The sequence below is a fragment of the Neophocaena asiaeorientalis genome, unplaced genomic scaffold (assembly GCF_003031525.2).
Source record: "Neophocaena asiaeorientalis asiaeorientalis breed wild unplaced genomic scaffold, Neophocaena_asiaeorientalis_V1.1 scaffold87, whole genome shotgun sequence".
Classification (NCBI taxonomy): domain Eukaryota; kingdom Metazoa; phylum Chordata; class Mammalia; order Artiodactyla; family Phocoenidae; genus Neophocaena; species Neophocaena asiaeorientalis.
The window spans coordinates 1,370,508-1,395,977 of NW_020175432.1; the positions used below are offsets into that span (position 1 = coordinate 1,370,508).

Below are 25,470 nucleotides of genomic sequence, written 5' to 3' on the forward strand. Positions count from 1 at the left end.
GCACACGCACACACACACACACGCACACCACACAGCCTTTGTGTCTCGGGCCTGAAATGAGCCACGTGATGGAGTCCCTGCGAATACTGGCAGCCGGTTGGCATACCCCGTCCTGGGGAGGAGTGGGCTCACATACTGATGGGGCAGAAACCCGCTGGGACACCCGAACTGCGCAGAGCCTTCTTCCTCCTGAGTAACCTGCACACAAGGCATTTGGGCGCTGGTGACTGGCCAGCTGGCACCACAGTTAGGTGTCCTTAACTTGCTTTAAATGAGAATTTAGGACGAGGTGCCAGTCCCCCTCTCCTACCTCAAGCACATGTGTCACTGGGTGTCCTTCCTTGCATCGTGATTGTCTCCTCTGTCTAGGCCAGAGGCTGAGAGGTCTGTGGTCTGTGTTTTGTTTCTTTGTTTTGCTTTGTTCTTTTGGCCTCACTGCACGTCCTGTGGGATCTTAGTTCCTTAGTTCCCCAACCAGGGATTGAACCTGGGCCCTCAGCAGTGAAAACGCAGAGTCCTAACAACTGGGAATTTCCCCATCGTCTGTTTTTTTTTTTTTTCTTTGCACTGGGTCCCACAGATCCTGTGGCCAGACCTGGTGTCAGCTCCTCCTTCCCCAGCCAAGTCTCCAACCCCCTTGAGGTTATAACTCCCTCCTCTCAGACCTCCAGGGCCCCTGCACACATGTTCACAATACTTGGCTCTTCTTTTATTTAAAAAAATTTTTTTTAATGTTTTATTTATTTATTTTTGGCTGCATTCGGTGTTCATTGCTGTGTGCGGGCTTTCTTCTAGTTACGACGAGCGGGGGCTACTCTTCGTTGCGGAGCATGGGCTTCTCATTGGGGTGACTTCTCTTGTTGCAGAGCACAGGCTCTAGGGCACATGGGCTTCAGTAGTTGTGGCTCGTGGGCTTAGTTGCTCTGTGGCATTTGAGATCTTCCTGGACCAGGGTTTGAACCCATGTCCCCTGCACTGGCAGGCAGATTCTTAACCAGTGCGCCACCAGGGAAGCCCAGTTGTCTGTTTTTATGAATAAAGTTTTTTGTTTTTTTTTTTTTTGGCCGCACTGCGTGGCATGTGGGATCTCAGTTTCCCGACCAGGGATTGAACCCACATCCCCTGCTTTGGAAGGCCGGAGTCTTAACTGCAGAACGATGGGGGAAGTCCCTATAAATAAAGTTTTACTGGGACACAGCCATACCCATTTGTTTACACATGGTCTGTGGCGGCTTTCGAATCATGAGGGCAGAGCTGAGCAATGGTGACAGAGACAGACTAGCCCGAAAAGCCAAAAGTATTTATGACCTAGCCCTTTAGAGAAAAAGCGCTTGGATCCCTGGGCTCACTTTCTGAGGACAGGGACTGCACGCCTTCTGCTCTTCCCATCCCTAGCACTTAGCCCGGTGCCTACAACAGGATGGTAAACGCATGTGGAGTAAATATTGGCATGTTACATTTTTGATTACAGATTTGAGAATAAACATTTTATCCCTTGATGATCTGGCTCCAGCTGTCAGTGAGAAATCAGACTTGGAACAGAAAGTAAGTACAAAAAACTGATTTTTCCTAACCGTTATGCCTCATTTAGGTCAGTGGTTCTCACCTGGGGGCGATTGCTCCCCTAGGGGACACTTGGCAATGTCTGGCAACACTGTGGTCATGACTGGGGTGCAGGGTGCTACTGGCATTCAGTGGGTAGTGGTCAGGGATGTCCTGTGCCAGTGTCCCACAATGCATAGGATGGCCCCCACTGCAAAGAATGTTCGTGTCTCAAATGTCAGCGTGCCATGGGTAGAGACCCTGATTTAGGTAATAACAGGATAGAGCTACTTAATATATCAGAAGATTAAAGCAGATCCCACTTCAACTTCCCCACAACTAACCTGTACTTGTTGCATCGCCCCGTGGTGATTCTTTCCATATTAGTAACCACCTCATTATCAACGCATGTTTTGATAATACATAATAATGACATTTTAACAGATTTCACCCACGTGCCAGCTACACATGCTCACAACATCAGTGCTAAGTGCAGCAGCCTCGTGCTGAAGGGTTTCAAGAGTTCTGCTCACGGATACACAAGAGGAGGAAAAGACCTACAAAAACAAACCCAGAACAATTAAGAAAATGGTAATAGGAACATACATATCGAAATTACCTTAAACGTAAATGGATTAAATGCTCCAACCAAAAGACATAGACTGGCTGAATGGATACAAAAACAAGACTCATATATATGCTGTCTACAAGAGACCCGCTTCGGACCTAGGGACACATATAGACTGAAAGTGAGGGGATGGAAAAAGATATTCCATGCAACTGGAAATCAAAAGAAAGTTGGAGTAGCAATTCTCATATCAGACAAAAGTGACTTTCAAATAAAGACTATTAGAAGAGACAAAGAAGGACACTACATAATGATCAAGGGATCAATCCAAGAAGAAGATATAACAGTGATAAATATTTATGCGCCCAACATAGGAGCACCTCAGTACATAAGGCAAATGCTAACAGCCATAAAAAGGGAAATCGACAGTAACACAATCATAGTAGGGGACTTTAACACCCCACTTTCACCAATGGACAGATCATCCAAAATGAAAATAAATAAGGAAACACAAGCTTTAAATGACACATGGACTTAACTGATATTTATAGGACATTCCACCCAAAAACAACAGAATACGCTTTCTTCTCAAGTGCTCATGGAACATTCTCCAGGATAGACCATATCTTGGGTCACAAATCAAACCTTGGTAAATTTAAGAAAATTGCAATCATGTCAAGTATCTTTTCCGACCACAACGCATTGAGACTAGATATCAATTACAAGAAAAAAACTGTAAAAAATACAAACACATGGAGGCTAAACAACACGTTAAATAACCAATAGATCACTGAAGAAATCAAAGAGGAAATAAAAAAATACCTAGAAATAAATGACACGATGACGCAAAACATGGGATGCATAAAAAGCAGTTCTAAGCAGGAAGTTTATAGCAGTACAATCCTACCTCAGGAAACAAGAAATATCTCAAATAAACAACCTAGCCTTACATCTAAAGCAATTAGAGAAAGAAGAACAAAAATCCCCCAAAGTTAGCAGAAGGAAAGAAATCATACAGATCAGATCAGAAATAAATGAAAAAGAAATGAAGGAAACGATAGCAAAGATCAATAAAACGAAAAGCTCGTTCTTTGAGAAGATAAAATTGATAAACCGTTAGCCAGACTGATCAGGAAAAAAGGAGAAGACTCAAATCAACAGAATTAGAAATGAAAAAGGAGAAGTAACAACTGACACTGCAGAAATACAAAGGATCATGAGAGATCACTACAAGCAACTATATGCCAATAAAATGGACAACCTGGAAGAAATGGACAAATTCTTAGAAAAGTACCACCTTAAAAGTTTTAGCCACAGCAATCAGAGAAGAAAAAGAAATAAAAGGAATCCAAATCAGAAAAGAAGAAGTAAAGCTGTCACTGTTTGCAGACGTTACATAGAGAATCTTCAAGATGCCACCAGAAAACTACTAGAGCTAATCAATGAACTTGATAGAGTGGCAGGATACAAAATTAATGTACAGAAATATCTTGCATTCCTGTACACTAATGATGAAAAATGATGATGAAAGAGAAATTAAGGAAACACTCCCATTTACCATTGCAACAAAAAGAATAAAATACCTAGGAATAAACCTACCTAAGGAGACAAAAGACCTGTATGCAGAAAACTATAAGACACTGATGAAAGAATTAAAGTTGATACAAACAGATGGAGAGATATACCATGTTCTTGGATTGGAAGAATCAACATTGTGAAAATGACTCTACTACCCAAAGCAATCTGCAGATTCAGTGCAATCCCTATCAAACTACCAATGGCATTTTTCACAGAACTAGAACAAAAAATTTCACAATTTGTATGGAAACACAAAGACCCCGAAAAGCCAAAGCAATCTTGAGAAAGAGAAATGGAGCTGGAGAATCAGGCTCCCTGACTTCAGACTATACTACAAAGCTACAGTCATCAAGACAGTATGGTATTAGCACAAAAACAGAATATAGATCAATGGAACAGGCAGCCCAGAGATAAGCCCACGCACATATGGTCACCTTATCTTTGATAAAGGAGGCAAGAATATACAATGGAGAAAAGCCTTTTCAATAAGTGGTATTGGGAAAACTGGACAGCTACACATAAAAGAATGAAATTAGAACACTTCTTAACACCATACACAAAAATGAACTCACAATGGATTAAAGACCTAAATGTAAGGCCAGACACTATAAAACTCTTAAAGGAAAACATACACAGAACACCCTATGACATAAATCACAGCAAGATCCTTTTTGACCGACCTCCTAGATAAATGGAAATAAAAACAAAAATAAACAAATGGGACCTAATGAAACTTAAAGACTTTTGCACAGCAAAGGGAACCATAAACAAGACGAAAAGAAAACCCTCAGAATGGGAGAAAATATTTGCAAACGAAGCAACTGACCAAGGGTTAATCTCCAAAATATACAAGCAGCTCATGCAGCTCAATATCAAAAAAACAAACAACCCAATCCAAAAATGGGCAGAAGACCTAAACAGACATTTCTCCAAAGAAGATACACAGATTGCCAACAAACACATGAAATGATGCCCAACATCGCTAATCATTAGAGAAATGCAAATCAAAACTACAATGAGGTGTCACCTCACACCAGTCAGAATGGCCATGATCAAAAAATCTACAAACAATAAATGCTGGAGAGGGTGTGGAGAAAAGGGAGCCCTCTTGAACTGTTGGTGGGAATGTAAATTGATACAGCCACTGTGGAGAACAGTATGGCGGTTCCCTAAGAAACTAAAAATAGAACTACCGTATGACCCAGCAATCCCACTACTGGGCATATACCCTGAGAAAACCATAATTCAAAAAGAGCCACGTACACAATGTTCATTGCAGCAGTCTTTTCAATAGCCAGGACATGGAAGCGTCCATTGACAGATGAATGGATAAAGAAGATGTGGCACATATATACAATGGAATATTACTCAGCCATAAAAAGAAATGAAATTGTCATTTGTAGTGAGGTGGGTGGATGTAGAGTCTGTCCTACAGAGTGAAGTAAGTCAGAAAGAAAAACAAATACCATATGCTAACACATACATATGGAATCTTAAAAAAAAACGTTTTGATGAACCTAGGGGCAGGACAGGAATAAAGATGCAGACGTAGAGAATGGACTTGAGGACACGGGGAGGGGGAAGGGTCAGCTGAGAGTAACTTTGACGTATACACCAGCAAAATTAAAATAGATATTACATTTATTTTACATTTATCCCTAGTAGGAACAGCTGCATAGCACAGGGAGATCAGCTCGGTGCTTTGTGACCACCTAAAGGGGTGGGATAGGGAGGGTGGGAAGGAGATGCATGAGGGAGGGGATATGGGGATAAATGTATACATATAGCTGATTCACTTTGTTATACAGCAGAAACTAGCACAACGTTGTAAAGATGTTAAAAAAAAAAAAAAAAGTTCAGCTCACGATACTCAGCCTGCCTAAATCTAGGAAGGACAGCGTGGACCCTCACCTCCTGGGCCCTTGGGGTGTCCTTATCCTAACGCAGTTGTATTCTGAGCTTGTTCATTCGAAAACACTTTCCAGTGACCTCTGCCATCCTTTGTTTTAGAAAGGTCAGGGGGAAAAGGCATCCAGCAAAAGCCCCTGGGCTGGGGCCCCCCCCTCTGGAAGCAAGATTTCTGAGTGCCTGAGCCAGCGGTCCGTCTTGTCCCCTGGACCCAAGGGCACTTCTAGCCTGGGGTCAAAGTCTCAGGAACCTACGGCCAGCACAGTGAGCTCGGCTTATTCGGATGATTTTGAAAAATCCCCCAGTCCAACAGTATCTGAGTCGATGCCCCATTCTGAGGAGTCTCCTGACAGGACGCTGGCGACTTGGTCTGAATTTTCTGCAAGCCTGAAGACAGACCTTCCTCCACCAACTCCCAAGTCTCGGAAAAAGTGGGCCAGGGGTGTTACAAGAGTCATGGTGAAGGAGATGGCTGTGCAGACCCTCGATCCTGCCTTCACCTACCAGTGGGCTAAGGGTAAGCATGTTGGTTGGAGGAGGGAGGGGCAGGCCAGAGGCAGCGACAGGCAGGAGCCCTGGGGCCAGGAGGTCTGGGTTGTCGTCATTAGTCAGCTGGGGGGACCTCAGCACCCTGTTTCCTCTCCCACAGAAGAGGGGGCTCCTTGGGTACTCCCCACTGTCTTCCAAGCTCTAAAACACTGAAAGGTTTCAAACCAAAGACTAAGGCAGTGGTTCTCAGCTGGGTTGATCCTGGCCCCAGGGGACAGACATCGGCAAGGTCTGGGTGACGGGAAGTCTGTGGGTGGAGGCCAGGGGTGCTGCTCAACATCCTGCAGTGGCCAGGATGGCCTGGCCAGAGAGTGACCCCGCCCCAAATGTCAGTGTTACCCAGGGTGACAGGAACCGCCTTCTGGGACAGCATGTCCTCAGGCACTTTGTGGGGCCCCAGCATGGGGGCTCCAAGGGCTGCTGTGTTGCCCAGCTGGCTGGTTGTCTGAACTCGCTGCGTTTGTCGGTGGATTCTCTTCAGGGGTGCAGCAGGCACTGCTCATCTTTTCTCGTGTCCCCAGCATTGGTCTTGGCCCTTGCGGATGGAAAGGTTGCTTTCTTTTAGCGAGTCTCCTGCTCCCTTTTCTTGTCTAGACAACACCCGCAATACGGACAGAACTTGTTTCCAGACTGTGCGCTGGGGTGCGGTTCTCCCTTTGTCTGTTCATTTGGATTTGGGGGCTTAGTCATACATCCGCTGGGACCTCACACCTGGCTGGGGGCGTGACTGTTCTGTTTCTCAGGGAGGAAGGTCAGTCAGACGAGCCAACTCAGATCACTAGAAGGTGTTCAAGGGGATTTTAAACCCTGGTTCTGTGTCCCTCTCCAGGTCCTCCTGCTGCCTTTCTGACAGCCTAGCCTGTAGACAGCAAATGTGCCCATTTTTGTTTCTTTTTTTGCAATTTAAAGAGATGGACATGGGGTGGGGGGAAGGGCAAGCTGGGACGAAGTGAGAGTGTGGCATGGACATATATACACTACCAAACGTAAAATAGATAGCTAGTGGGAAGCAGCCGCATAGCACAGAGAGATCAGCTCGGTGCTTTGTGACCACCTAGAGGGGTGGGATAGGGAGGGTGGGAGGGAGACACAAGAGGGAGGGGATATGGGGATATATGTATATGTATAGCTGATTCACTTTGTTATACAGCAGAAACTAACACACCATTGTGAAGCAATTATACTCCAATAAAGATGTTTTTTAAAAAAAAGTGAAAAATAAAGAGATGCTTTCATAAAACATTGGTGGTGCTGATTTCCTAGACGCGGCCTGACTTTGAAAGGAGGGGGGAAAAAGGCACCATAAATCAGCCAGCCAGTTAGAATCCAGGGAACATTCCGAAGCCCTCAAATAGCTGTGGAAGGAGGGCAGAGCCAGGGGAGGGCACGATGCCACAGTTGTCAGCCGTGCTGAGCTGTGGTGACCACTTCAGCCAGCACACCTGACTTGTATATTGAACAGGGAGAACCTACCAGAAAGATGGAGGCAGGTTTGGGAAATTTTTAAAAGGGGTAACGGTTAAAAAAGCAAGGAGGGTGGCCATCACATTCAGAAAGAGAAAAGGACAGATTCATGTAGCTTATTTCAGCCTCACACCTGTTGATGAGAAAGTCATTGCTCTGAATCCTGCCCACTCACCTCTCCCCCTTTGTCCTTGGGACAGCGGCCGGCGTAGCGGCCATCGGACCAGCCCTGGGAGGTGCCTATGTGGACCCCTCGCCCATCGCCAGCCACGTCATCAGTGCGGACGCCATAGAAGGTAACAGCCCAGCTCACCTTGTGGGTCCCTTAGGTCGAGGACACCGATGTTGGACAGAACAGGAAGGCTACCAGGAACATACCTATGAGCCTTCCACCCCCACAGGGCCATCTTTATTTTGTGTGTTCCCCTCAGAGCCTTTCTGTCCAGAATCCATAGGTGTTTTCCTCTGGAAGACACTCAGCCAGTACTGAGCGGCCCAGCCCTGTGGACGTGACACTTGCCTCCTTGCTGAGTGTGGGAGAGTCGTGGGGCCCTGGGGAGGCCCAGCCCAGCCTCGGGCAATAGGAAGACGCCCAGCAGCCACCTTGGGAAACCCAGTCTGTGTCAGGTCCCGCGGGGCTGCTGATGACTCGCATGACACAAGCAAGGATCCGTCTAGAACCTGCTTTTTTCCCCCCATTTCCATTTTCTTAACATTTTTAGATGATGAAGATATTAAAATATATTGATTGTAATATGTGAAATATTTATATCCTTAAAAAAACTCCTGTTTTTAGACACAATATTAACCTCACTCAACAATTTTTCCACATTACTGTTTAGTTTTATTAATGATCATTTTTAACAGTTAAAAATTTTTTTTTTAATTTTTTTAATTTTAATTTTATTTTTTGGCTGCAGTGGGTCTTCGTTGCTGAGCGGGGGATACTCTTTGTCGTGGATATTTTAATTGCATTTTAAATTATTTTAATTATGTGTTTAAAAATTCATAGTGTAAAATTTACCCTCTTCCCCATTTTTAAGTGTACAGTTCAGGAGTGTTAGATTCGCACTGTGCGGTTGCAGTTTGGGGAGCCGTGTCACTGGCCTTCTTTCCTTGTGTTGGACGCTGAGGTGAGGCTTCCGGTTCTGCCTGGGAGCTGAGCTGAGGGTGTGAGATCCACACAAAGTCAGCGAAGAGAGTGGTTCCTTTACTACTGAGTAGAGAGAGGCACAGAATAGGCGAGTCCTTTGCTGCTTCCGAAGGTGGCAGCACCTGCAGAGAGCATCCCGACACAGTCCACGGTTGGGGGCTGCAGGGCCCTTGCGGGGAGCGGGTCTGGCCAGGGGGACGGGGCCCCGGGGGCTGCCGACTGACACGGAACCCGGTGCAGCCCTGACAGCGTACAGCCCGGCCGTGTTCGCGCTCAACGATGTGCTGAAGCAGCAACTGAGCCTGACACAGCAGTTCATCGAGGCCAGCCGGCACCTGCATGCATCCCTCCTGCGCTCCCTGGACCGGGACTCATTTCATTACCACACCCTGGAGGAAACCAAAGAGGTGACCATGGTGCAGCTGACCCTTCCCGGGAAAGAGAGGGCAGGCGGCTTCCCACGCTCAGCCCGGGGTGGCGGGGACGCTGGGGGCCCCGCCACCTTCACCTTCAGTCCTCATGGAAGGAGTCCTGTTCTCTCTTTGGCCATGACCAGGGCTGGTGCGGGGCAGGGGCACTGAGAGCCAGCCGCAGCCCAGGCTCTGTGTGACCTCGGACCAAAGGTGACCTCCTCGGTGAGGGTCCTGTCCCTCTACCTACCGTTCCCGTGGGCCACCACAGGCAGGGCCCCTCTCCTCAGTCCCAAGGGCTAAGCTCAAGGGATGTCACACTCACCTCTATTTTTCCCTCCAAAATTTATTTTTTTGTCTGATTACAAAAAATATTGTATAAAAATTTTGTTGGAGATATGTAGCCTATAAAGTTCTCCATAATTTCAGAGATAACTATTACCAACTTGATATATAGTCTTTAGATTTTTCCTATGTAAAGTATAAACTGTGATGTACATGTATAATATTTTATCTTACATATTTTATACTATGTATAAAATATATAGAAGAGGTATAGTATTTATATATAATAACATGATATATATATTTCTTTACAGAAATGGCATTATACTATATGAGTTGTTCTGCATGGTGATTTTTATCATTTTATCTACAAATATTTCAGTATATATTTCTTAAAAATAAAGACTTTAAAAAAATAGTCACAATGCCAGTATACCAAAACCAAATTAACTTTTTTTTTTGGTTTTGCTTGTGGGATCTTAGTTTCCTGACTAGGGATCAAACCCGTGCCCTTGGCAGTGAAAGTGCAGAGTCCTAACCACCGGACAGCCAGGGAATTCCTGCAGCATTTTTTTTTTTGTTTGGCTGCGTTGGGTCTTTCTTGCTGTGTGTCGGCTTTTCTCTAGTTGCGGCGAGCAGGGGCTACTCTTCATAGTGGTGAGCAGGCTTCTAATTAGGTGGCTTCTCCTGTTGCGGAGCACGGGCTCTAGGCGCGCGGGCTTCAGTAGTTGTGGCTCGTGGGCTCTAGAGTGCAGGCTCAGTAGTTGTGGCGCACGGGCTTAGTTGCTCCGCAGCATGTGGGATCTTCCTGGACCAGGGCTCGAACCCGTGTCCCCTGCATTGGCAGGCGGACTCTTAACCACTGCGCCACCAGGGAAGCCCTAAGTTTTCTTGATATCATTAGATATCCAGTGTTCAGATTTCCACTCATCTCATAAAAGTTGTACCTTTTTCTCCTGTTTATTTCATCAGTGTCCAAAGTGGTACATCAAGATCGTTTGGGGCTTCCCTGGTGGCGCAGTGGTTGAGAGTCCACCTGCCAATGCAGGGGATGCGGGTTCGTGCCCCGGTCTGGGAAGGTCCCACATGCCGCGGAGCGGCTGGGCCCGTGAGCCATGGCCGCTGAGCCTGCGTGTCCGGAGCCTGTGCCCTGCAACGGGAGAGGCCACAACAGTGAGAGGCCCGCGTACCGCAAAAAAAAAAAAGATCATTTGATGTCTTAATCTAGAGCAGTGGTTCTCAGCCCTGAGCAGCGTCAGACCCCTGAGGGCCTGACCACTGGGGTTGTGTTGGCAGCAGGGTGGGCCTAGCAGTGGGCGTTTCTCCCATGGGCCCATTGGGGACCCACTTTGAGAACCACTGCTCTAGAGGTCTTCGCCCCTCCCCCATCTCTTTTGTTTCCTTGCAGTTTACTGGTTGGAAGAAAACGGGTTGTCCTGGGACTTCCCTGGCGGTCCAGTGGTTAAGACTCTGCGCTTCCAGTGCAGGGGGTGTGGGTTCGATCCCTGGTTGGGGAACAAAGATCCCACATGCCGCACGGTGTGGCCAAGAAAAAAAGAAAATAGGTTATCTGACGGTTTCCCACATTCTGGACTGGGCTGATTGCTCCCCAGTGGGGTCCTTTTAACTTGTTCCTCTGTTGGATGTGCATCAGTTGATTGGATGCAGGCTGGATCTGACTGGATCTGACTACGTCACCTGCCTGCAGCCCACGTGTGGCTGCCTGCTCTCTGCTCCAGGCCCACACCCTGAGAGTGGCACCCAAGTCCTTCTCCCCAACCTGTGTCCTCTGAGGGCACCCCGGGTAGCCCTGCCCCTCACCACGGTCCCTTTTCCCTTCCAGGCTCAGTCAGGGCTCACCCCGTGCAGGGTACCTGCCCGGAGGCTGCCTGGGTTCACCTCTCCTCTTCTGTTTCCATTGCCACCTGGCATCCCTTCATTTTTTCTGTTAGCCCCTGGGGATAGGCACCATCTCCAGGACCCAGAGCCTCAGTAGACTGAGGCAGCAGTGGTGATGGCTTCCCTGTGTGTCCTCTGCCCCACAGTACATCAGGCAACACAAGCCCACCCCGCTGACCATGGAGGAGGCCCTGGAGGAGGTGAAGAAGGAGCTGTGAACGCCGGGAGGTGAGACAGACTCACGGGTCTAAGGAGCTGGTCCCGTAAACCAGCCGTGACGCTCACACCTTAGTTCCCAGGGGACATTCCCAGTGGTGGGGGCAGGTGGCACCCAGGACTCACCTGAGAGGAATCCCAGCTGCAGCCTTTTCTAGCTGAGTAGTTGAGCCCTCCGAGCCCCCATTTCCTCAGTGTGCATGGCACCTGAGAGGACGTACCACAGGCCAGTGGAAATGGAACCCCAGGTGGAGCTGTCACCACTCGTGGCAGGACAGAGGATGCCAGCCTGTCTGGAGCCACGAGGAAACAGGACCAGGCGTCCACGCCGGGGACTCCCAGGAGACACCAGGGCAGAGCTTCTGACCCGACTCCACAATTCAGACAAAGTCTGCACTCAGGACGCACCTCCTCCCTCCTCAGCCTGAGCACGCTTCTTGACTTAACTGCACAGAGGAAAAAGGTCTTTAAAAAAAAAGTCTTTATTTGAAGGCAAAACAGTAAAATCCACAAGAAATTGTTAACAACACGTTTACATTTTATCCTGAATCAGACACGTTTGAACAATTCACAGCTACAGGAAATCTAGAACAAAATCAAATATTTTATCACATCAGGTGGAAAAGTTGGAGAAAATTTTGCATCTCATTGAAAAGAATTTTTCAAAAATGTTTCTGTACAAATAAATGGCACCGCACCAAGCGGCCTGCGGACGCTGAGTGCAGCCGATCCCAGGCGGTCGCTCAGCAGCTCCCGGCAGAGGCGGCTCCCTCCAGCCTCACCTCCCTTTGGGGGCGGCTTGGGGCAGGCAAAGGAAGTGACAGAGCAGGAAGCAGGGCCGGTGGTCGCTCTCCACACTCTGGATGTGAATGGGCCGTTGCACGTGAGTGCTGGTGTGCGGGTTCCTCTCCGTGAAAAGCACAAGTAGAGACACTAAGGGTACATATTCTCCAAGGGCGTCATCATTATGTGACCTGGAGATGCCTCAGATAAGTTTCCTCAGAACCTTTTGTTTCTGCAGGGAACATCAAATGGCTAACGTTCAAACAAAAACAAAAACAAAAAACAAAACAAAAAAACCCACCTCAACTTAAACAGCTTAAGTAACTAAGGGCTAGTATGTCTCAGGAATCAGGTTTCCAATGATCTCACTGGGTATCAACCTAGATCAGTACTTTTTTCTAAAACTAAACCATTTGGAGTAAAAATGAAAACCCTGTTTAACTTTGCAAATCAAAAAGGTTTTGTTTTTCCATTTTTAGAGTGAGCAGTACCAGCGCCTGGCCTGAGCCTTCTCACAACACAACTGATGGGGGAGTGGGAGGGCCGCCCCTTGGGCTGGGCTGGCGTGTGCCCTCAGGGCCCCTCCTCCATGCACTCCCACTGGTTTTAGAGGCTCAGGCTGAGGGGAGATGTGAGACAGCCGTTCCTGCAGATGACAAGAATTCTTATCCAGGGGCCTTATGTTTCTCGCTTCACTGTCCAGGGAAATAAGCTCATCGTCGAGTTGGCTGGGCATCTCCTCGTGACTCTTGCTGCTACGTTAGAGCTGGTTTGCAGGTGGGGCCTGGGCCTTCTGCGCCATCAAGCGTGGCACTCGTCACAAGGCCTGCCGAAGTCTTCCTTCTCTTCTGTTGCTCCCCACAGATGGAGACAGTGTGAGAACCGAGCTGTCCCTACCATCTTCCACTGCCAGTAAGCCAAGAAGGGTCCAACAGTCCTCACTGCCGGTGGCCAGCCACTGGCGTGGCTCCCTGCCCACGCCGCGCCTACTTGCACTCGTCCCTGGCCTTCATGCGGGCGATGAAGGAATAGCTCTTGTTCCTGCGGTAGTTCTCGTAGGGGTCGTCCAGGGCCACACCCACGCCCTTGTACTGGTCCCACTTATCCCGGACGTCCCCCCCCTTGATGGGGTCCTGGATTCCTTGCTCTTTCACGCCGAGGCCGCCAGATCCACTCCAGCCTGAAGAAGAGAGGGAATGAGTGGTTACGACCCACAGAGGAAGCTGAAATTGTGGTGCATTTACCTTGACATGAAGTTAAATGGAAATGCGTTTGGAGAGTTGAACGACATGCAGACGTGCAGTTTATAAGTGGGAAACTAAGGGTAGTAAGAAAGGACGCTCAGTAAAAACCCTGCAGGCTCAGAAGTTGGTCATGAGTTGGAGCTTCCTCTGACTTCATCAGCCCCCAACCCTGAATGCCCAGAGCGGATTGTTCTGTCTTCCCAGGAACCTTACCCATTTTCACCAGCATCTGATGTCCTTTGTTCTCTTCCCCGAGCCTGGAGTCAGGTATAGGAGGTGCTGAATTAGAACCCAGACCAGCCGAGGAACTAAAATTAAGACAGGTTACGTCTTTTAAAAAAGAGCTGATACATTTATTGGAATGAAAACTTAGAATATTACAGCGTGTAGCTTATACGTAGGGTCACCAGCGTGAGATGGACACACACACACACACACATTTCGTGTCTAGCTTTCTTCTTTATCCTCTTCGCCGGCAGATAAGGGGGTTCCCTAAGACGGCGGCCCCTGCCTCACACTCAGCGGCACAGCCAGGCCACACCGGACCCGTAAAACGGTTAGAAAATAGCGCAGCCACTGCCTCAGGCTTTACAACGTGACTGCAGAGGTAACAGCGAGGTGTGAGATGAGGTGCCACTGTGAGGTGCCACTGTCAACTGTGCTAGTGCTCGGGGGCCCCGAGGTGCTGCCTTGGCGCGGGCCACCGCCAGCGCGTCTTCTAACAACACGTTTCAACATTCACAGCAAAGCATCAGAGGGTTCCAGCGCTACCAGAGGTCATTCTGACAGTTAAGACAGAAATCTTACGGCGGGGTGGGGCTCCTCGACCGCGACCGACGTCTCCTTCCCGGGGAATAGGACTTGGACCGAGAGCGAGAGCGGGTCCGGGAGCGGCTTTGTGAGGAGCGTGATCGGCTGCGGCTCCTGCGGGGCCAGGGGAGAGGAGGCGGGTCAGCGCAGCTGCTGAGGAGCCTCAGGCCTTGCATCCCGAGAGGCGGGGCCCTGCCTACCTGGATCTGGAGCGGGAGTAGGAACGGGAGCAGGAACGAGACCTTGACCTTGAATAGGAGCCGGAAGACTTGGAGGACCTCGAGTTGGAGCGGGAGGAGGAGCGCCCTCGGCTTTTGGATCTGCTCCGAGACCTCGAGGGTCCGCTGCGGGGACAGACCTGGTGAGCCGGATCCCCTCCATGGACTGCGCCCAGCCCGCCCCAACCCCCAACTCTAAAAGACCCCCGATGTGCCCAGTCCGGGTGCAGACACGCCCTTTCAGATCAGGGTTGAATACAATGGCAAGCCCCTCTCTCGTACTGGTGTTTTAACTTCGGCCTTGTGGGAAACAGCTCCTGGTGGCTCACAGCACCTTTATCGTAGGGTGCCAGGCCCACGACCCAGGCAGAGGCCAGAGCTGACCCCCCGTTGCCTGCGCCGGGCACGACACCACAGCGTGCCACAGGCAAAGGCAGGGCTTGCTCCCAGCTGACCTAGGACGAGATGCACTGCGGAGACCTGACCTCCACACAGGTGGCGGGGTGGGCGTGTGCGCTCTTACCTATTCCTCTTCTCCTGGCCTTTCCTCCGCCGGGCCCGCATTTTCGCTCGGAAGAACTCATAGAGGCCGTTCTGCTCCCAGCCTTCACTGTAAGACATGGGCGTCCCCTGTATGAACGCAAGCCTCCCTCCCACAGGGAACTTGTGAAAAAGTCACCAGGAATAATAAGCCCTACCCGACAGGCCTTCCCTCTTTCACTCAGGATGCTGAGCAAGGCCCAGCACAGAAAGCACTCGGGTGGTCATTGCCACAGGGCTGCCCTTTCTCAGAGGAGCGACCAGGCCCAGAGGCCAGGCCGCCCGCTGGGAGGTGGAGAGGCTGGACTGCACTCCCAGCGCTTCGTGGCTCCCACGCCTTTCCACGCTGGGCTTTCTCCAAATAGTTGAAGAGGGTCTCAGGGTTACTGTAACTGGGGACGAGGAACTCTTGATTTGTAGGTGGATAGGCCCGTGGCCCCAAACAGGGCAGAAGACGATTTTAACTGAAGCGAGGAGGCCGCTGGAGGAGGGGATCCCGAGGTAAACTCTTGTTCTGATGTCTCTAACGTGGTAAAAGCCTTTTATTTATGGCACACATCACGCAAGCTGGGGGAGAAACGGCATCTCCTAACCACACTTTCTCACCTGGGCCTCACACCGCCCTGGGTGGAAGGTGCGACAGTCCGGAGTCTTTCTTGTGAAGCAAACTGAGGAAGACGGGCCAGGAGAGGGGACAGGGGCCTCCCCTCCCATCACCAGCCCCAGCGCCTGGTCTCCCGAAGCCCCGTACCTGTTCCTGGGTCTGTCGTGTGAGGGAGGGCTGTAAAAGGCCTCCACAGCCGCCAGCAGCCTCTCACTGGGTGGCATGGGGGGTGGGAGGCGGATGTCTTTAGGATCCAAAGGCTTGTACTCGTGGTCTTCCAGCTGCAGCAGAGAACACAGCCGTCACTGCTCCCTGCTGGAGCCCATCCAGGGAACTGCGGGGGCTGGGGGAGTCGGGGAGCCAGAGAGCCGGGGGCAGGACACAGTTGCCTTGCGCATCAGAGTGCCTCATCCGGCCCTTCCTGGGAAACCCCACCCTCCTGGAGGGTTTGGCCACACCAGTACTTCAATTCCTAAATGGGGTGGTTGAGGGCTTCATGGAAGTCGATAGAAGCTACAGAATTCTCTCTACAGAAATGCAGAGGAGACGTGGCCTCCAAGCTCAGGTGAAGGAAAGACCCCTGTTAATTCACTGACACGCCGTGGATCCCAGACACCCTCCCCTGCCAACCACCGCCCTGTGCCCAGGCGCCTACCCCAGGGGCCCTGCTATGTGCCCCTTTCTCTGCTCCAGCTCCTACCCCGAGGGCAGCCCCGCAGGCCCCTCTGCCTCCCCTTGCTGCCCCAGCGTGACCTGTCTCAGCTTCCAGTATGCTAATGTCTCAGAGGGGCCGGGGAGTGGCAGTGACCAGTACAGCCAGCATGACCCTCAGAGCGCCCTGAGCCCCAGCCCCGGCTCCCTTCTGACCCCCTCTCCTGCCTTGCTCACCTTGCTCAGCTGGAGACCACCCCTTTTCTGAGAAATCCCTGTCATCAGCCCCTGGGCAAGGTGGCTTCCAAAGGCCAGGACCAAGAGGACCTGCACCTCACGCCCAGCTCAGCCCAGCCCACTCTGAGCAGCTACCAAACTTGCAGCCCCAGGAGGGAGGCTCGGAGGAAGCAGAGGGGGACACGGGCCTTGCTCGCAGCCACATGTGAGCACACGAGGCGGTGCTGCTGGCTCAGGCACATCCTCTCTGACTACTTGTCAGGCTCGCTGGGGTGCGGGAAATGAGAGGGGCAGGGGCCCTGGGAAGCAGTGTTTTGTAGCCAATCGGGAAATGGGTTCCACCTGTGAACTTCCCACGTGGAGACTGAGCATTCAAGGCTAAGCTTGGCATTCAACTCCGCAACATTACCTTCACAAGGGGGGCCATCAGCCCGGCAGGGAGATCGAAGTAGGGCACGTTGGGGACCAGGCTGGGGTCGTCGTGGTTGATGTGGGGAGGGCCCTGTCGCCGCATATGAGGGGGCTGCCCGTTGAAGCCGTGGGGAGGAGGGCCGAAGTCAGGGTGCTGGGGCCCACCCCAAGGCGGGTGCTCGTTGATCCCAGGGTGAGGCATGCGGTGGCCAGGATGGTGGTGAGGGGGTCCCATCTCTGCAAAACAGAGACTTGACTCAGGCCTGCCGCAAAGTTGAGAGCTGGGCAACGCCAACAGCCCGGTCGAGATCTCCAGGGTAAAAAGCGCCAGTGGAAAGGGGCTCAGAGTGGGGCAAGGATGCCCACACCCACTTCCTGGACAGCCCTGCCCGGCACCAACCCTCCGGCTGCTTCATTCACTGCTCAGGGCCACACAGCAACGGGGGAGGAGCCGGGGCTCAGAGTGGCCTGTCCTGCACCCACAGCAGCGCCTGACAGACCTCACGGGTGAAAGAAGGAACCACGAGGGAAATCACATAACCTTCAAACAGCCATGTTATGAGCCAAACCGTGTCCCCTGCAAATTCACCCCCAGTACCTCAGAACGTGACTGCATTTGGGAATGGAGCCTGTAATGAGATGACTACTTTAGATGAGGTCCTATGAGTGGGCCCTGATCCAATACTGACTGATGTCTTTCTAAGAAGAGATTAAGAGACAGACACAGAGAAGACCACGGGAAGACACAGGGAGAGGACAGCCGTCTACAAGCCACGGGGAGAGGCCTCAGTAGAAACCAACCCCGCTGACACCTTGATCTCGGACCTCCAGCCTCCAGAACTAAGCGTCAGAGAAGAATTCCCTGTTGTTGGAGGCACCCAGTCCACGGGACTTCGTTGCAGCAGCCCCAAGACACTCACACAAGCAAGAAACCTGCTACTGGTCTCCAAGCTCAATTTACAGTCAAGAATGGATTTGAGGATAAAGACTGAAGAGTAGGAGAGTTGGAATGAAATTTTTTAGTAAACACAAGATCGAGAAAACTAAAGATTCTTCAAAAAGAAAACAGAACACCTGATGAAAACAGCAAGACGAGGAGCAGGGAATGGCACAAGGGCTGCCGGGCCTGGACTCAGTGGCTCGCTCACTACCTGTCTGTCCACCGTGGGGACTAGGGAGTTCCTTTTCCTTTCAGAACCCCATCGTCCTTCCTCTTTTGTGAGATACAGGGCCTCACACCTCAATAGCTGGCCTGGTGCCTGGCGGTGCCCACAACAGGGTTGCCGGTGTGGCTGCAGGTTGTCCCTTCCTGAGGGACCGAGCCGGACTCCTCTGGCCCTCCTCCTGTCACCCTGGCTCAGGGCACACCAGGCCACACGGCAGGACCGCCAGCAGTGCCACCAGCCCGCTCAGAAGGCCGGTCTGTCAGGCGCCTCTTCCAGGCCCTGCCGGCGAGTGATCTGACCTTCTCAGGATCACAGGGCAGGAGAGGGACGTGATCCCTGGCCCGAGGACAGTGCCCCCGAGGGCGACCTTGCACTCACCGGCTTGGAAGTCCCCCTGAGGGTAGTCAAAGCGGTGAGGGTAGGGCGGCCGCTCGAAGGGGTGCCGAGGGGGGAAGTCGTCCTGCATGAAGCGGGGCGGGAAGCGGTTGAAGTTGTGTGGGTGTGGCGGCTGGCTGAACTGCGGGTGCTGCTGGTGGGGCGGGAAGGGCCCGCGGAAGTGTGGCGGCCGCTGCATGCGGAAGGGCGGCTCACGCTGGCCCCCGCCCCAGGGTGGCTGCTCGTGCTGGCTGTTCCAGGGGCCCTCGAACTGGTTGTTCCAGTTGGGGTCGGGCTGACTGTTCCAGGGGGCATCGCGCTGGCCATTCCAGCCAGGGTCCCCACGCTGCTCGCCCCACATTCCCTCGTGGCTGTTGTTCCAGGGCGGGCAGTGGGGCGGCCCGCCCTGGTGGTGTGGGTAGGGGGGCTGCTCAGGAGGCTGCAAGGCAAAGAGCAGACGTGAGACCCAGCCTGCACTGGGCACGCGGGGCACCCAGCAGACACCTGCCGACCTCAGTCTCCGGCGGTGGAGGTGGCCCGGCCCCAAGCCCAGCACCCCCCGGAGCTGCAGGCCTACAGCCTGGCTGGGCGCTGCCACCTTCACTCTGACGCGTGCAGAGGATGCTGTGGTGCCCGCCCGTCCCCCAGGCCCAGATTCTCAAGTGCTGTACCTGCATCTGGGCTGGGGAGCACCCCCTGACCCCATGCCTGACAGAAGCTGGGGGATGAACAACAGCCCATGAGCCCCTCAGTGGGACAGTGCAGGGGTGCGGCCCCACCACTCCCAGGGCACAGAGGCTGAGCCGCAGGGCCCACGGCAGAGCCCGCCCTGACGACACCCCATCCCTGCCTGTTCTCCCTTCCCTGTCACTTCTCTTCCCTACGCTGCCTCCTGGGGTCACCTGCCCTCTCACACCCTTATCTCAGAGTCTGCTGTGTTACCAGGAAATGGCTTTCTGTAAGTTGAAGACCATAAGCCCTGGAGCTTGCCCAGCTGCTGCTTTGAAGACTTAAAAGAGCCAGGACTGCGACCCAAACTCAGGGCCAGGGTGGCCTGTGCCTGGGTGAGGCTGCCCAGAGGGCCACCTCTAGGGTCAGGGCTGGGTGGCTCCACTGACCACAAGCACAGGGAGGCCGGCCCCGGCCGCCACACGCTCAGGTTTTCAAGAGAAGCCAAGAAGGCAGATTTTCAATATGGCAGCTATTTCAATATGTAAGACACCACGTGGGCAGCCCAGTCTGTGGTTTCCTATTGTGGACTGTGGGTGCACTGCTGGCCTTCAGTGGGGGAGCCCCACTGTTGTGAGCCTAACCTGCCAGTCCCCAAAAAGACTGAGCCGGGAGACACTAGGGGCATCTGTTTCCACACCAACGAAGGGGGGAAGTGCCCCCGCATGAGAGGGCACCCAACACTGCAGGGCTCACAGCAGGCACCCAGAGGCGGGAGCTGTCTTTGTGGGGATGCCTCGTCTTTTGTGATGTTAAATCTCTTGTCCGGAAGCTGAGGGTGGGCTGGGGGGACTCACAGCCATGACACTGCACTTGCCAGCCCAGAACTGTCTCCCTCACACCCCCTCCACACAGGGTCAACCAGGAGGGCCACGCCCACCATGCCTGGTCGAGAGGCAAGTGGACACCCAGAGCTAGACCGGATTGCTCTAACCAGGTCCAGTGGCCAGAGAGCAAGCTGCGGGGTGTTTTCCAGTCATGTTATGCTGAATGAGGATGACCCCTGCCCTGGCCTAGAAGTTTCTGACTCCAAGGAACCTGGAGGGAGGGAAGAATGGACCAGCATCCCAGTCCCACAAAATGCTGCTAGCCTGGTATTTCTGACCTTTCCTTTCCTTACGAAAGCACCATGTTCTTTCTAGGGTGATGAGATGTTGACACTGCTGGTCAAACGAGTTAAAAAGGGAAGGAAACAAATCGCCTTGCTGTACTTCATGGTGTGGAACTTCTCAGCATTCACAGGAAAATGGGGACCTGTGTTACAGAGAAGCCCAGAAAACCAAACCTCCCGGGAAGGATGTAAAGGCCCAACTTTCTTCCCAGCTCAGTCCCCATACTTCAGGGAGACTATCACCTTCTTGTCACCCCCCCAAACCCCAGGCCCTGCTGCAGAACCTCGTTGCCCAGGGAGCCCTAAAAGCCCATCAACCCGCATAGCAGCCATCATCCACCTGCCTGCCGTCCAGTTGAACCCAAGTGTGCCCCACCTGACCCTGCAACAAGTTCTGAGAGATACCTGCTGTTGGCCCCAAGGAGCAACGGGGTGAGGCTGGTCAAACCACGGGGGCTTGTTAGGTGGGATCTGGTCATGGGGCCCAGGGCCCCGGGGGCCGGTGGCAGCTGGGTCCTGGACCCCTCCTGAGGCGTCGTACTCAGAAGAGCCGGGTATCTGGATAGGAGGCTTGTTGTCATCTAGAACCAGGCAAAAAAGCACTCAGAGAAGGTGGCAGCAGGAGGCCCCAACCGAAATGATCTTCAGCAAGCACCCAGGGCCAACCCAGGCTGGGCTTACTGCCCAATAAACCCTTGCTTCTTGACCCCACTGAAAACTGCCATTGCCTCCGGGAAGGCAACACGAAGAGAGGCCTGACCTTGGCCAGGAAACACCCCTCACTCCTTTGAACGCTTTACAATAAGTATCCTACTTATTGATCGATAAGCCATATTGATTTTACTTTGCTCAAGAATTTTTATCAATTAAAATTTTTATTCGATTTTTGGCCGCGTTGGGTCTTTGTTGCTGCGTGCAGGCTTTCTCTAGTTGCAGCGAGCAGGGGCTACTCTTCGTTGCGGTGCACGGGCTTCTCATTGCGGTGGCTTCTCTTGTTGCGGAGCATGGGCTCTAGGCGCACGGGCTTCAGTAGTTGTGGCACACGGGTTCAGCAGTTGTGGCTTGAAGGCTCTAGAGTGCAGGCTCAGTAGTAGTTGTGGCGCACGGGCTTAGTTGCTACGCGGCACGTGGGATCTTCCCAGACCAGGGCTCGAACCCGTGTGCCCTGCATTGGCAGGTGGATTCTTAACCACTGCGCCACCAGGGAAGCCCCCGTTATCACTTTAATAAGTACCCTTTTTGCATCTAGTTGAAAGATTTCTTCCCATCTGATCTGTTAGATTTTCTGGTATTAAACCATCCTTATATATTCCTGAGACATAGCCTATTTGGTCATGACATATCTTTTAAATACTTTGCTAGATTTCACCTGCTAAGACTTCACTGGGTTGGCCAAGAAATGCCTTCAGTTTTTAAGTAAAAATAAAAGACACGTTTTTCATTTTCACCAAGAACTTTATTTTTTTTTAATTATTAATTAATTATTTTTGGCGGTGTTGGGTCTTCGTTTCTGTGCGAGGGCTTTCTGTAGTTGTGGCGAGCAGGGGCCAGTCTTCATGCAGTGCGCGGGCCTCTCACTGTCGCGGCCTCTCCTCTTGCGGAGCACAGGCTCCAGACACGCAGGCTCAGTAGTTGTGGCTCACAGGCCCAGCTGCTCCGCAGCATGTGGGATCCTCCCAGACCAGGGCTCGAACCCGTGTCCCCTGCATTGGCAGGCAGACTCTCGACCAATACGCCACTAGGGAAGCCCCAACAACTTTACTGAACAATGTATTCACCCTTTTGTTCCACTACCTCCTGCCATTTTTCAGGCAACTTCATAATTCCATCTTCCCAAAACTTTTTATCTTTTTGAGCAAAGGACTGTTCCAGGTGCCTTTTACAGTGTTCCAAGGAATTGAAAATTTTTCCATTAAGAGCATTTTGTAAAGACCAAAATAAATGGAAATCCGAAGGTGCAATGTTTGGTGAATACAGCGGATGAATCAGAACTTCCCAGCCAAACTATAACAGTTTTTGGCTAGTCATCAAAGAAGCATGCAGTCTTGTGTTATCCTGATGGAAGATCATGCATTTTCTGTTGACTAACTCTGGACGCTTTTCGTCGAGTGCTGCTTTCATTTGGTCTAACTGGGAGCAGTACTTGTTGGAATTAATCCTTTGGTTTTCCGAAGAAGCTCATAATAGAGGACTCCCTTCCAATCCCACCATATACACAACGTCACCTTCTTTGAATGAAGACCGGCCTTTGGTGTGGTTGGTGGTGGTTCATTTCACTTGCCCCACAATCTCTTCCTTTCCACACTATTGTACAGTATCCACTTTTCATCGCCCGTCACATGTTTTAAAAACAGAACGTTTTCATTATGTTTAAGTAGAGAATTGCATGCGAAAATACGGTCAAGAAGGTTTTTTCACTTAAGTTATGTGGAACCCAAACATCAAAGCGATGAACATAACCAAGTTGGTGCAAATGATCTTCAACGCTTGATTTGGATATTCTGAGTATGCTGGCTATCTCCCGCGTGGTATAACGTTGACTGTTCTCAATTAATGTCTTAATCTGATCTTTATCAACTTCAACTGGTCTACCCGATGGTGGAGCACCGTCCAGTGAGGTATCTCCAGCACGAAATTTCGCAAACCACCTTTGACACGTTTTAATCAGTCACAGCACCTTCTCTATACACTGCAGAAATCTTTTTTTGCATTTCGGTTGTGTTTTTACCTTTCTTGAAATGATAAACTGTAATATGTCGAAAATGTTGCTTTTTTTTTTTTCCTATCTTCAGTATTAAACGGGCTACACAAAAATTCACCAATTTTGATGTCTTTTTTAAAATGCACGCTGATATGACAGCTGTCACATACAATCTAACAAAATTGTTTTGAATGAAGTTAAAGACAACTAAGTGCTATTAGAGCCATCTTATGGAAAAAACCGAACGAACCTTTTGGCCAACCCAGTATTTACTGTTTCTTCATCTTTGCTCAGAAGTGACACTAGGTTACATTTTTCTTTCTTTCCCTGTCCACGTCCATCTGGTATCAGTTATCCTAGCCTCGAAAAATGACTTAGAGAGCTTTCCTCTCCATTCTCTGGGATGGTTTGTACAGGAGAACTGTCTCAGTTGTAAGGGCATGGTTACACTTACCTGTGAAATCACCTGCCTGGTGCTTGTAAATAGATTAGAATCTGCTCCTCGGATTGGGCCTGAGACTAGAGAACCAGACCTCTTCCTGGGGGAGGAGACTGCTTTCTGGAGGCTGCCTCCTGGGGGCAGGTGCTGAGGGAGCCACGTACCAGGCTGGGTGGTTGGCGGGATGGCCGGGGCAGGCGTGGGGGCGGGGGGCGGCGCAGGCGGCGGCGGCGTGGCCTTGACTTCAGCTTCCATTTGCGGCATCTGGATCTGCGGCTGCGGCTGCTGCTGCTGCTGCTGCTGGGCCAGGCTGTTGACAAACTCCTCGTGCTGTGTCTTGAGGGTCTGGATCTGCTGCTGGAAGGCCAGCTGCACCGGCTGGACCACCGAGGAGTACTCATTGATGAGGGTTGCCTGATGGAGAGCAGGGCAGCCGGCACTCAGGACATGGGACTCAAGGTCCGAGACCCTCTGGAGCAGCACGGGGACAAATGCCTGGGGAGCACTCAGAAGGTTGGGGTGATGCTGCGGGCAGCAAGGCCCAGGGACCCAGGGCAAGCAGGCGATTGTCACGTAAAACAATCAACTTGAGCTTGACAACCACAGAGCATCTCAATTTAGCCGGACTTGGTGACTTTTGGTGCTGGGCAGTTTAGAATTCCCTTACAATGGGAATAAGCAAGGACAGCCGTGCCCTGGAGTGCCACGCAGACATTAAAATCCCACCACTGACAGACGTCCTAGGACATGCTCACAGGCGGTACTTCTTACTCACTGTATGGCTTTGAGCAAGTCACAACCTCCCCGGAGCCTCAACTTCCTCACCTGTAAAATTGGACAATAACGGGACCTACCTCTGAGGACTCGGGGAAAATGCAGTGAAAGGAACTTGGGTGACTCAATAACCATGAGCGGCTACCGCCAACTCAATAGGAGAAAAGCAGTGAATATCACTGTGGTATGGTGGTATGAGCCCATTTTTATTTGGTATGAGCCCATTTTTATTTATCAATTAAAAAAAGGGAGTAAAACTTAGAAAAAGTCTGAAATGTACTTTCCTCATTTGCCTTTCTGAGCATGAAAGCTTCTCCCCTGTAGGGAGGGTGGCAGTCAGGAGCATCACAGAGGAAACGGTCAACATATAGCTTCTCACATTCAACCAGACCTGTGCAGGAAGACACCTTCCGGCCTGGGAAAAGGGGGTGTGAACTGTGCATTTCACCCAAGCAGCTGTAGATGGGGTAGCAACGCCAGCACCACAGGAGAGGTGACCAAGGAGATCCGGCCCTCCTCTCCCTGCTCTGCGACCCCGACCTCTGAGCAGACGCCCCCTCAGAGAGAAGCAGATGTGCACACGGGACACCGCACACAACATGATGACTGGCAGCCTAGACTATGCCAGGGTTTCCTCATGCTCCCATCACACCTGGAGGACCAGAGCAAATGGGCCAAAGGCACCCTGAGAGCAGAGCCTAAAGCAGGTAACCTGGCCACAAGTGTACCAGGAAAAGTCTGGCGGGCTCGCCTGGGAGGGCTCACTGGCTGTTGTGGACGGGGTGAGGGCCCCCGAAGCTGCTCCTCAGACTCTGCCTCCCACCACTCACCACCATCCCAGGGGCACGCCGGGGAGTTCAGCTGGGAAAATGCCACCAGGACTCTGAGGTCACCACCCTACTGGTGGTGCCCAGCCCCCAACTTCAGGGAGCAGCACACACCTGGTACTGGCCGAGCCCCAGGGCCGGGCTCTGTAACTGCTGGATGATGGAGTCGTCAAAGTAGCCGTTCTTCTCCCAGAGCTGCAGGAGCTGGATGTTGGGGAGGAGGGAAAGGCCATGTCAGGGGGAAAACGAGTGCCACCCCCCGAGCCCCTCCTCATCTC

At 51.5% G+C, this 25,470-nt stretch overlaps 2 protein-coding genes across 5 annotated transcripts in view; one reads left to right on the plus strand and one right to left on the minus strand.

The window, feature by feature from the left end:
• The window catches only part of CUNH19orf44 (chromosome unknown C19orf44 homolog), a 29,971-nt gene extending 9,110 nt beyond the window's left edge, over positions 1-20,861 (plus strand). The window contains exons 4-9 of one of the 4 annotated variants that reach the window (XM_024767286.1): positions 1,472-1,545; positions 5,699-6,113; positions 7,810-7,905; positions 9,003-9,169; positions 11,503-11,584; positions 20,483-20,861. In XM_024767286.1, coding sequence (XP_024623054.1) covers positions 1,472-1,545; positions 5,699-6,113; positions 7,810-7,905; positions 9,003-9,169; positions 11,503-11,574 — 824 coding nt within the window. In that variant the 3' untranslated portion in view covers positions 11,575-11,584; positions 20,483-20,861. Of the gene's footprint in view, positions 1-1,471; positions 1,546-5,698; positions 6,114-7,809; positions 7,906-9,002; positions 9,603-11,502; positions 11,585-13,219; positions 13,341-14,343; positions 14,479-20,482 lie in introns of those variants that run through there. The other 3 variants (XM_024767285.1, XM_024767284.1, XM_024767283.1) reach the window with 3 other exon arrangements.
• The window catches only part of CHERP (calcium homeostasis endoplasmic reticulum protein), a 21,839-nt gene continuing 8,404 nt past the window's right edge, over positions 12,036-25,470 (minus strand). The window contains exons 7-17 of the mRNA XM_024767287.1: positions 25,307-25,404; positions 23,756-24,005; positions 20,857-21,032; positions 18,615-19,050; positions 17,069-17,307; positions 15,919-16,052; positions 15,151-15,237; positions 14,610-14,753; positions 14,407-14,523; positions 13,813-13,907; positions 12,036-13,535 (exon numbers count right to left, since the gene is read on the minus strand). Coding sequence (XP_024623055.1) covers positions 13,342-13,535; positions 13,813-13,907; positions 14,407-14,523; positions 14,610-14,753; positions 15,151-15,237; positions 15,919-16,052; positions 17,069-17,307; positions 18,615-19,050; positions 20,857-21,032; positions 23,756-24,005; positions 25,307-25,404 — 1,970 coding nt within the window. The 3' untranslated portion in view covers positions 12,036-13,341. The remainder of the gene's footprint in view (positions 13,536-13,812; positions 13,908-14,406; positions 14,524-14,609; positions 14,754-15,150; positions 15,238-15,918; positions 16,053-17,068; positions 17,308-18,614; positions 19,051-20,856; positions 21,033-23,755; positions 24,006-25,306; positions 25,405-25,470) is intronic.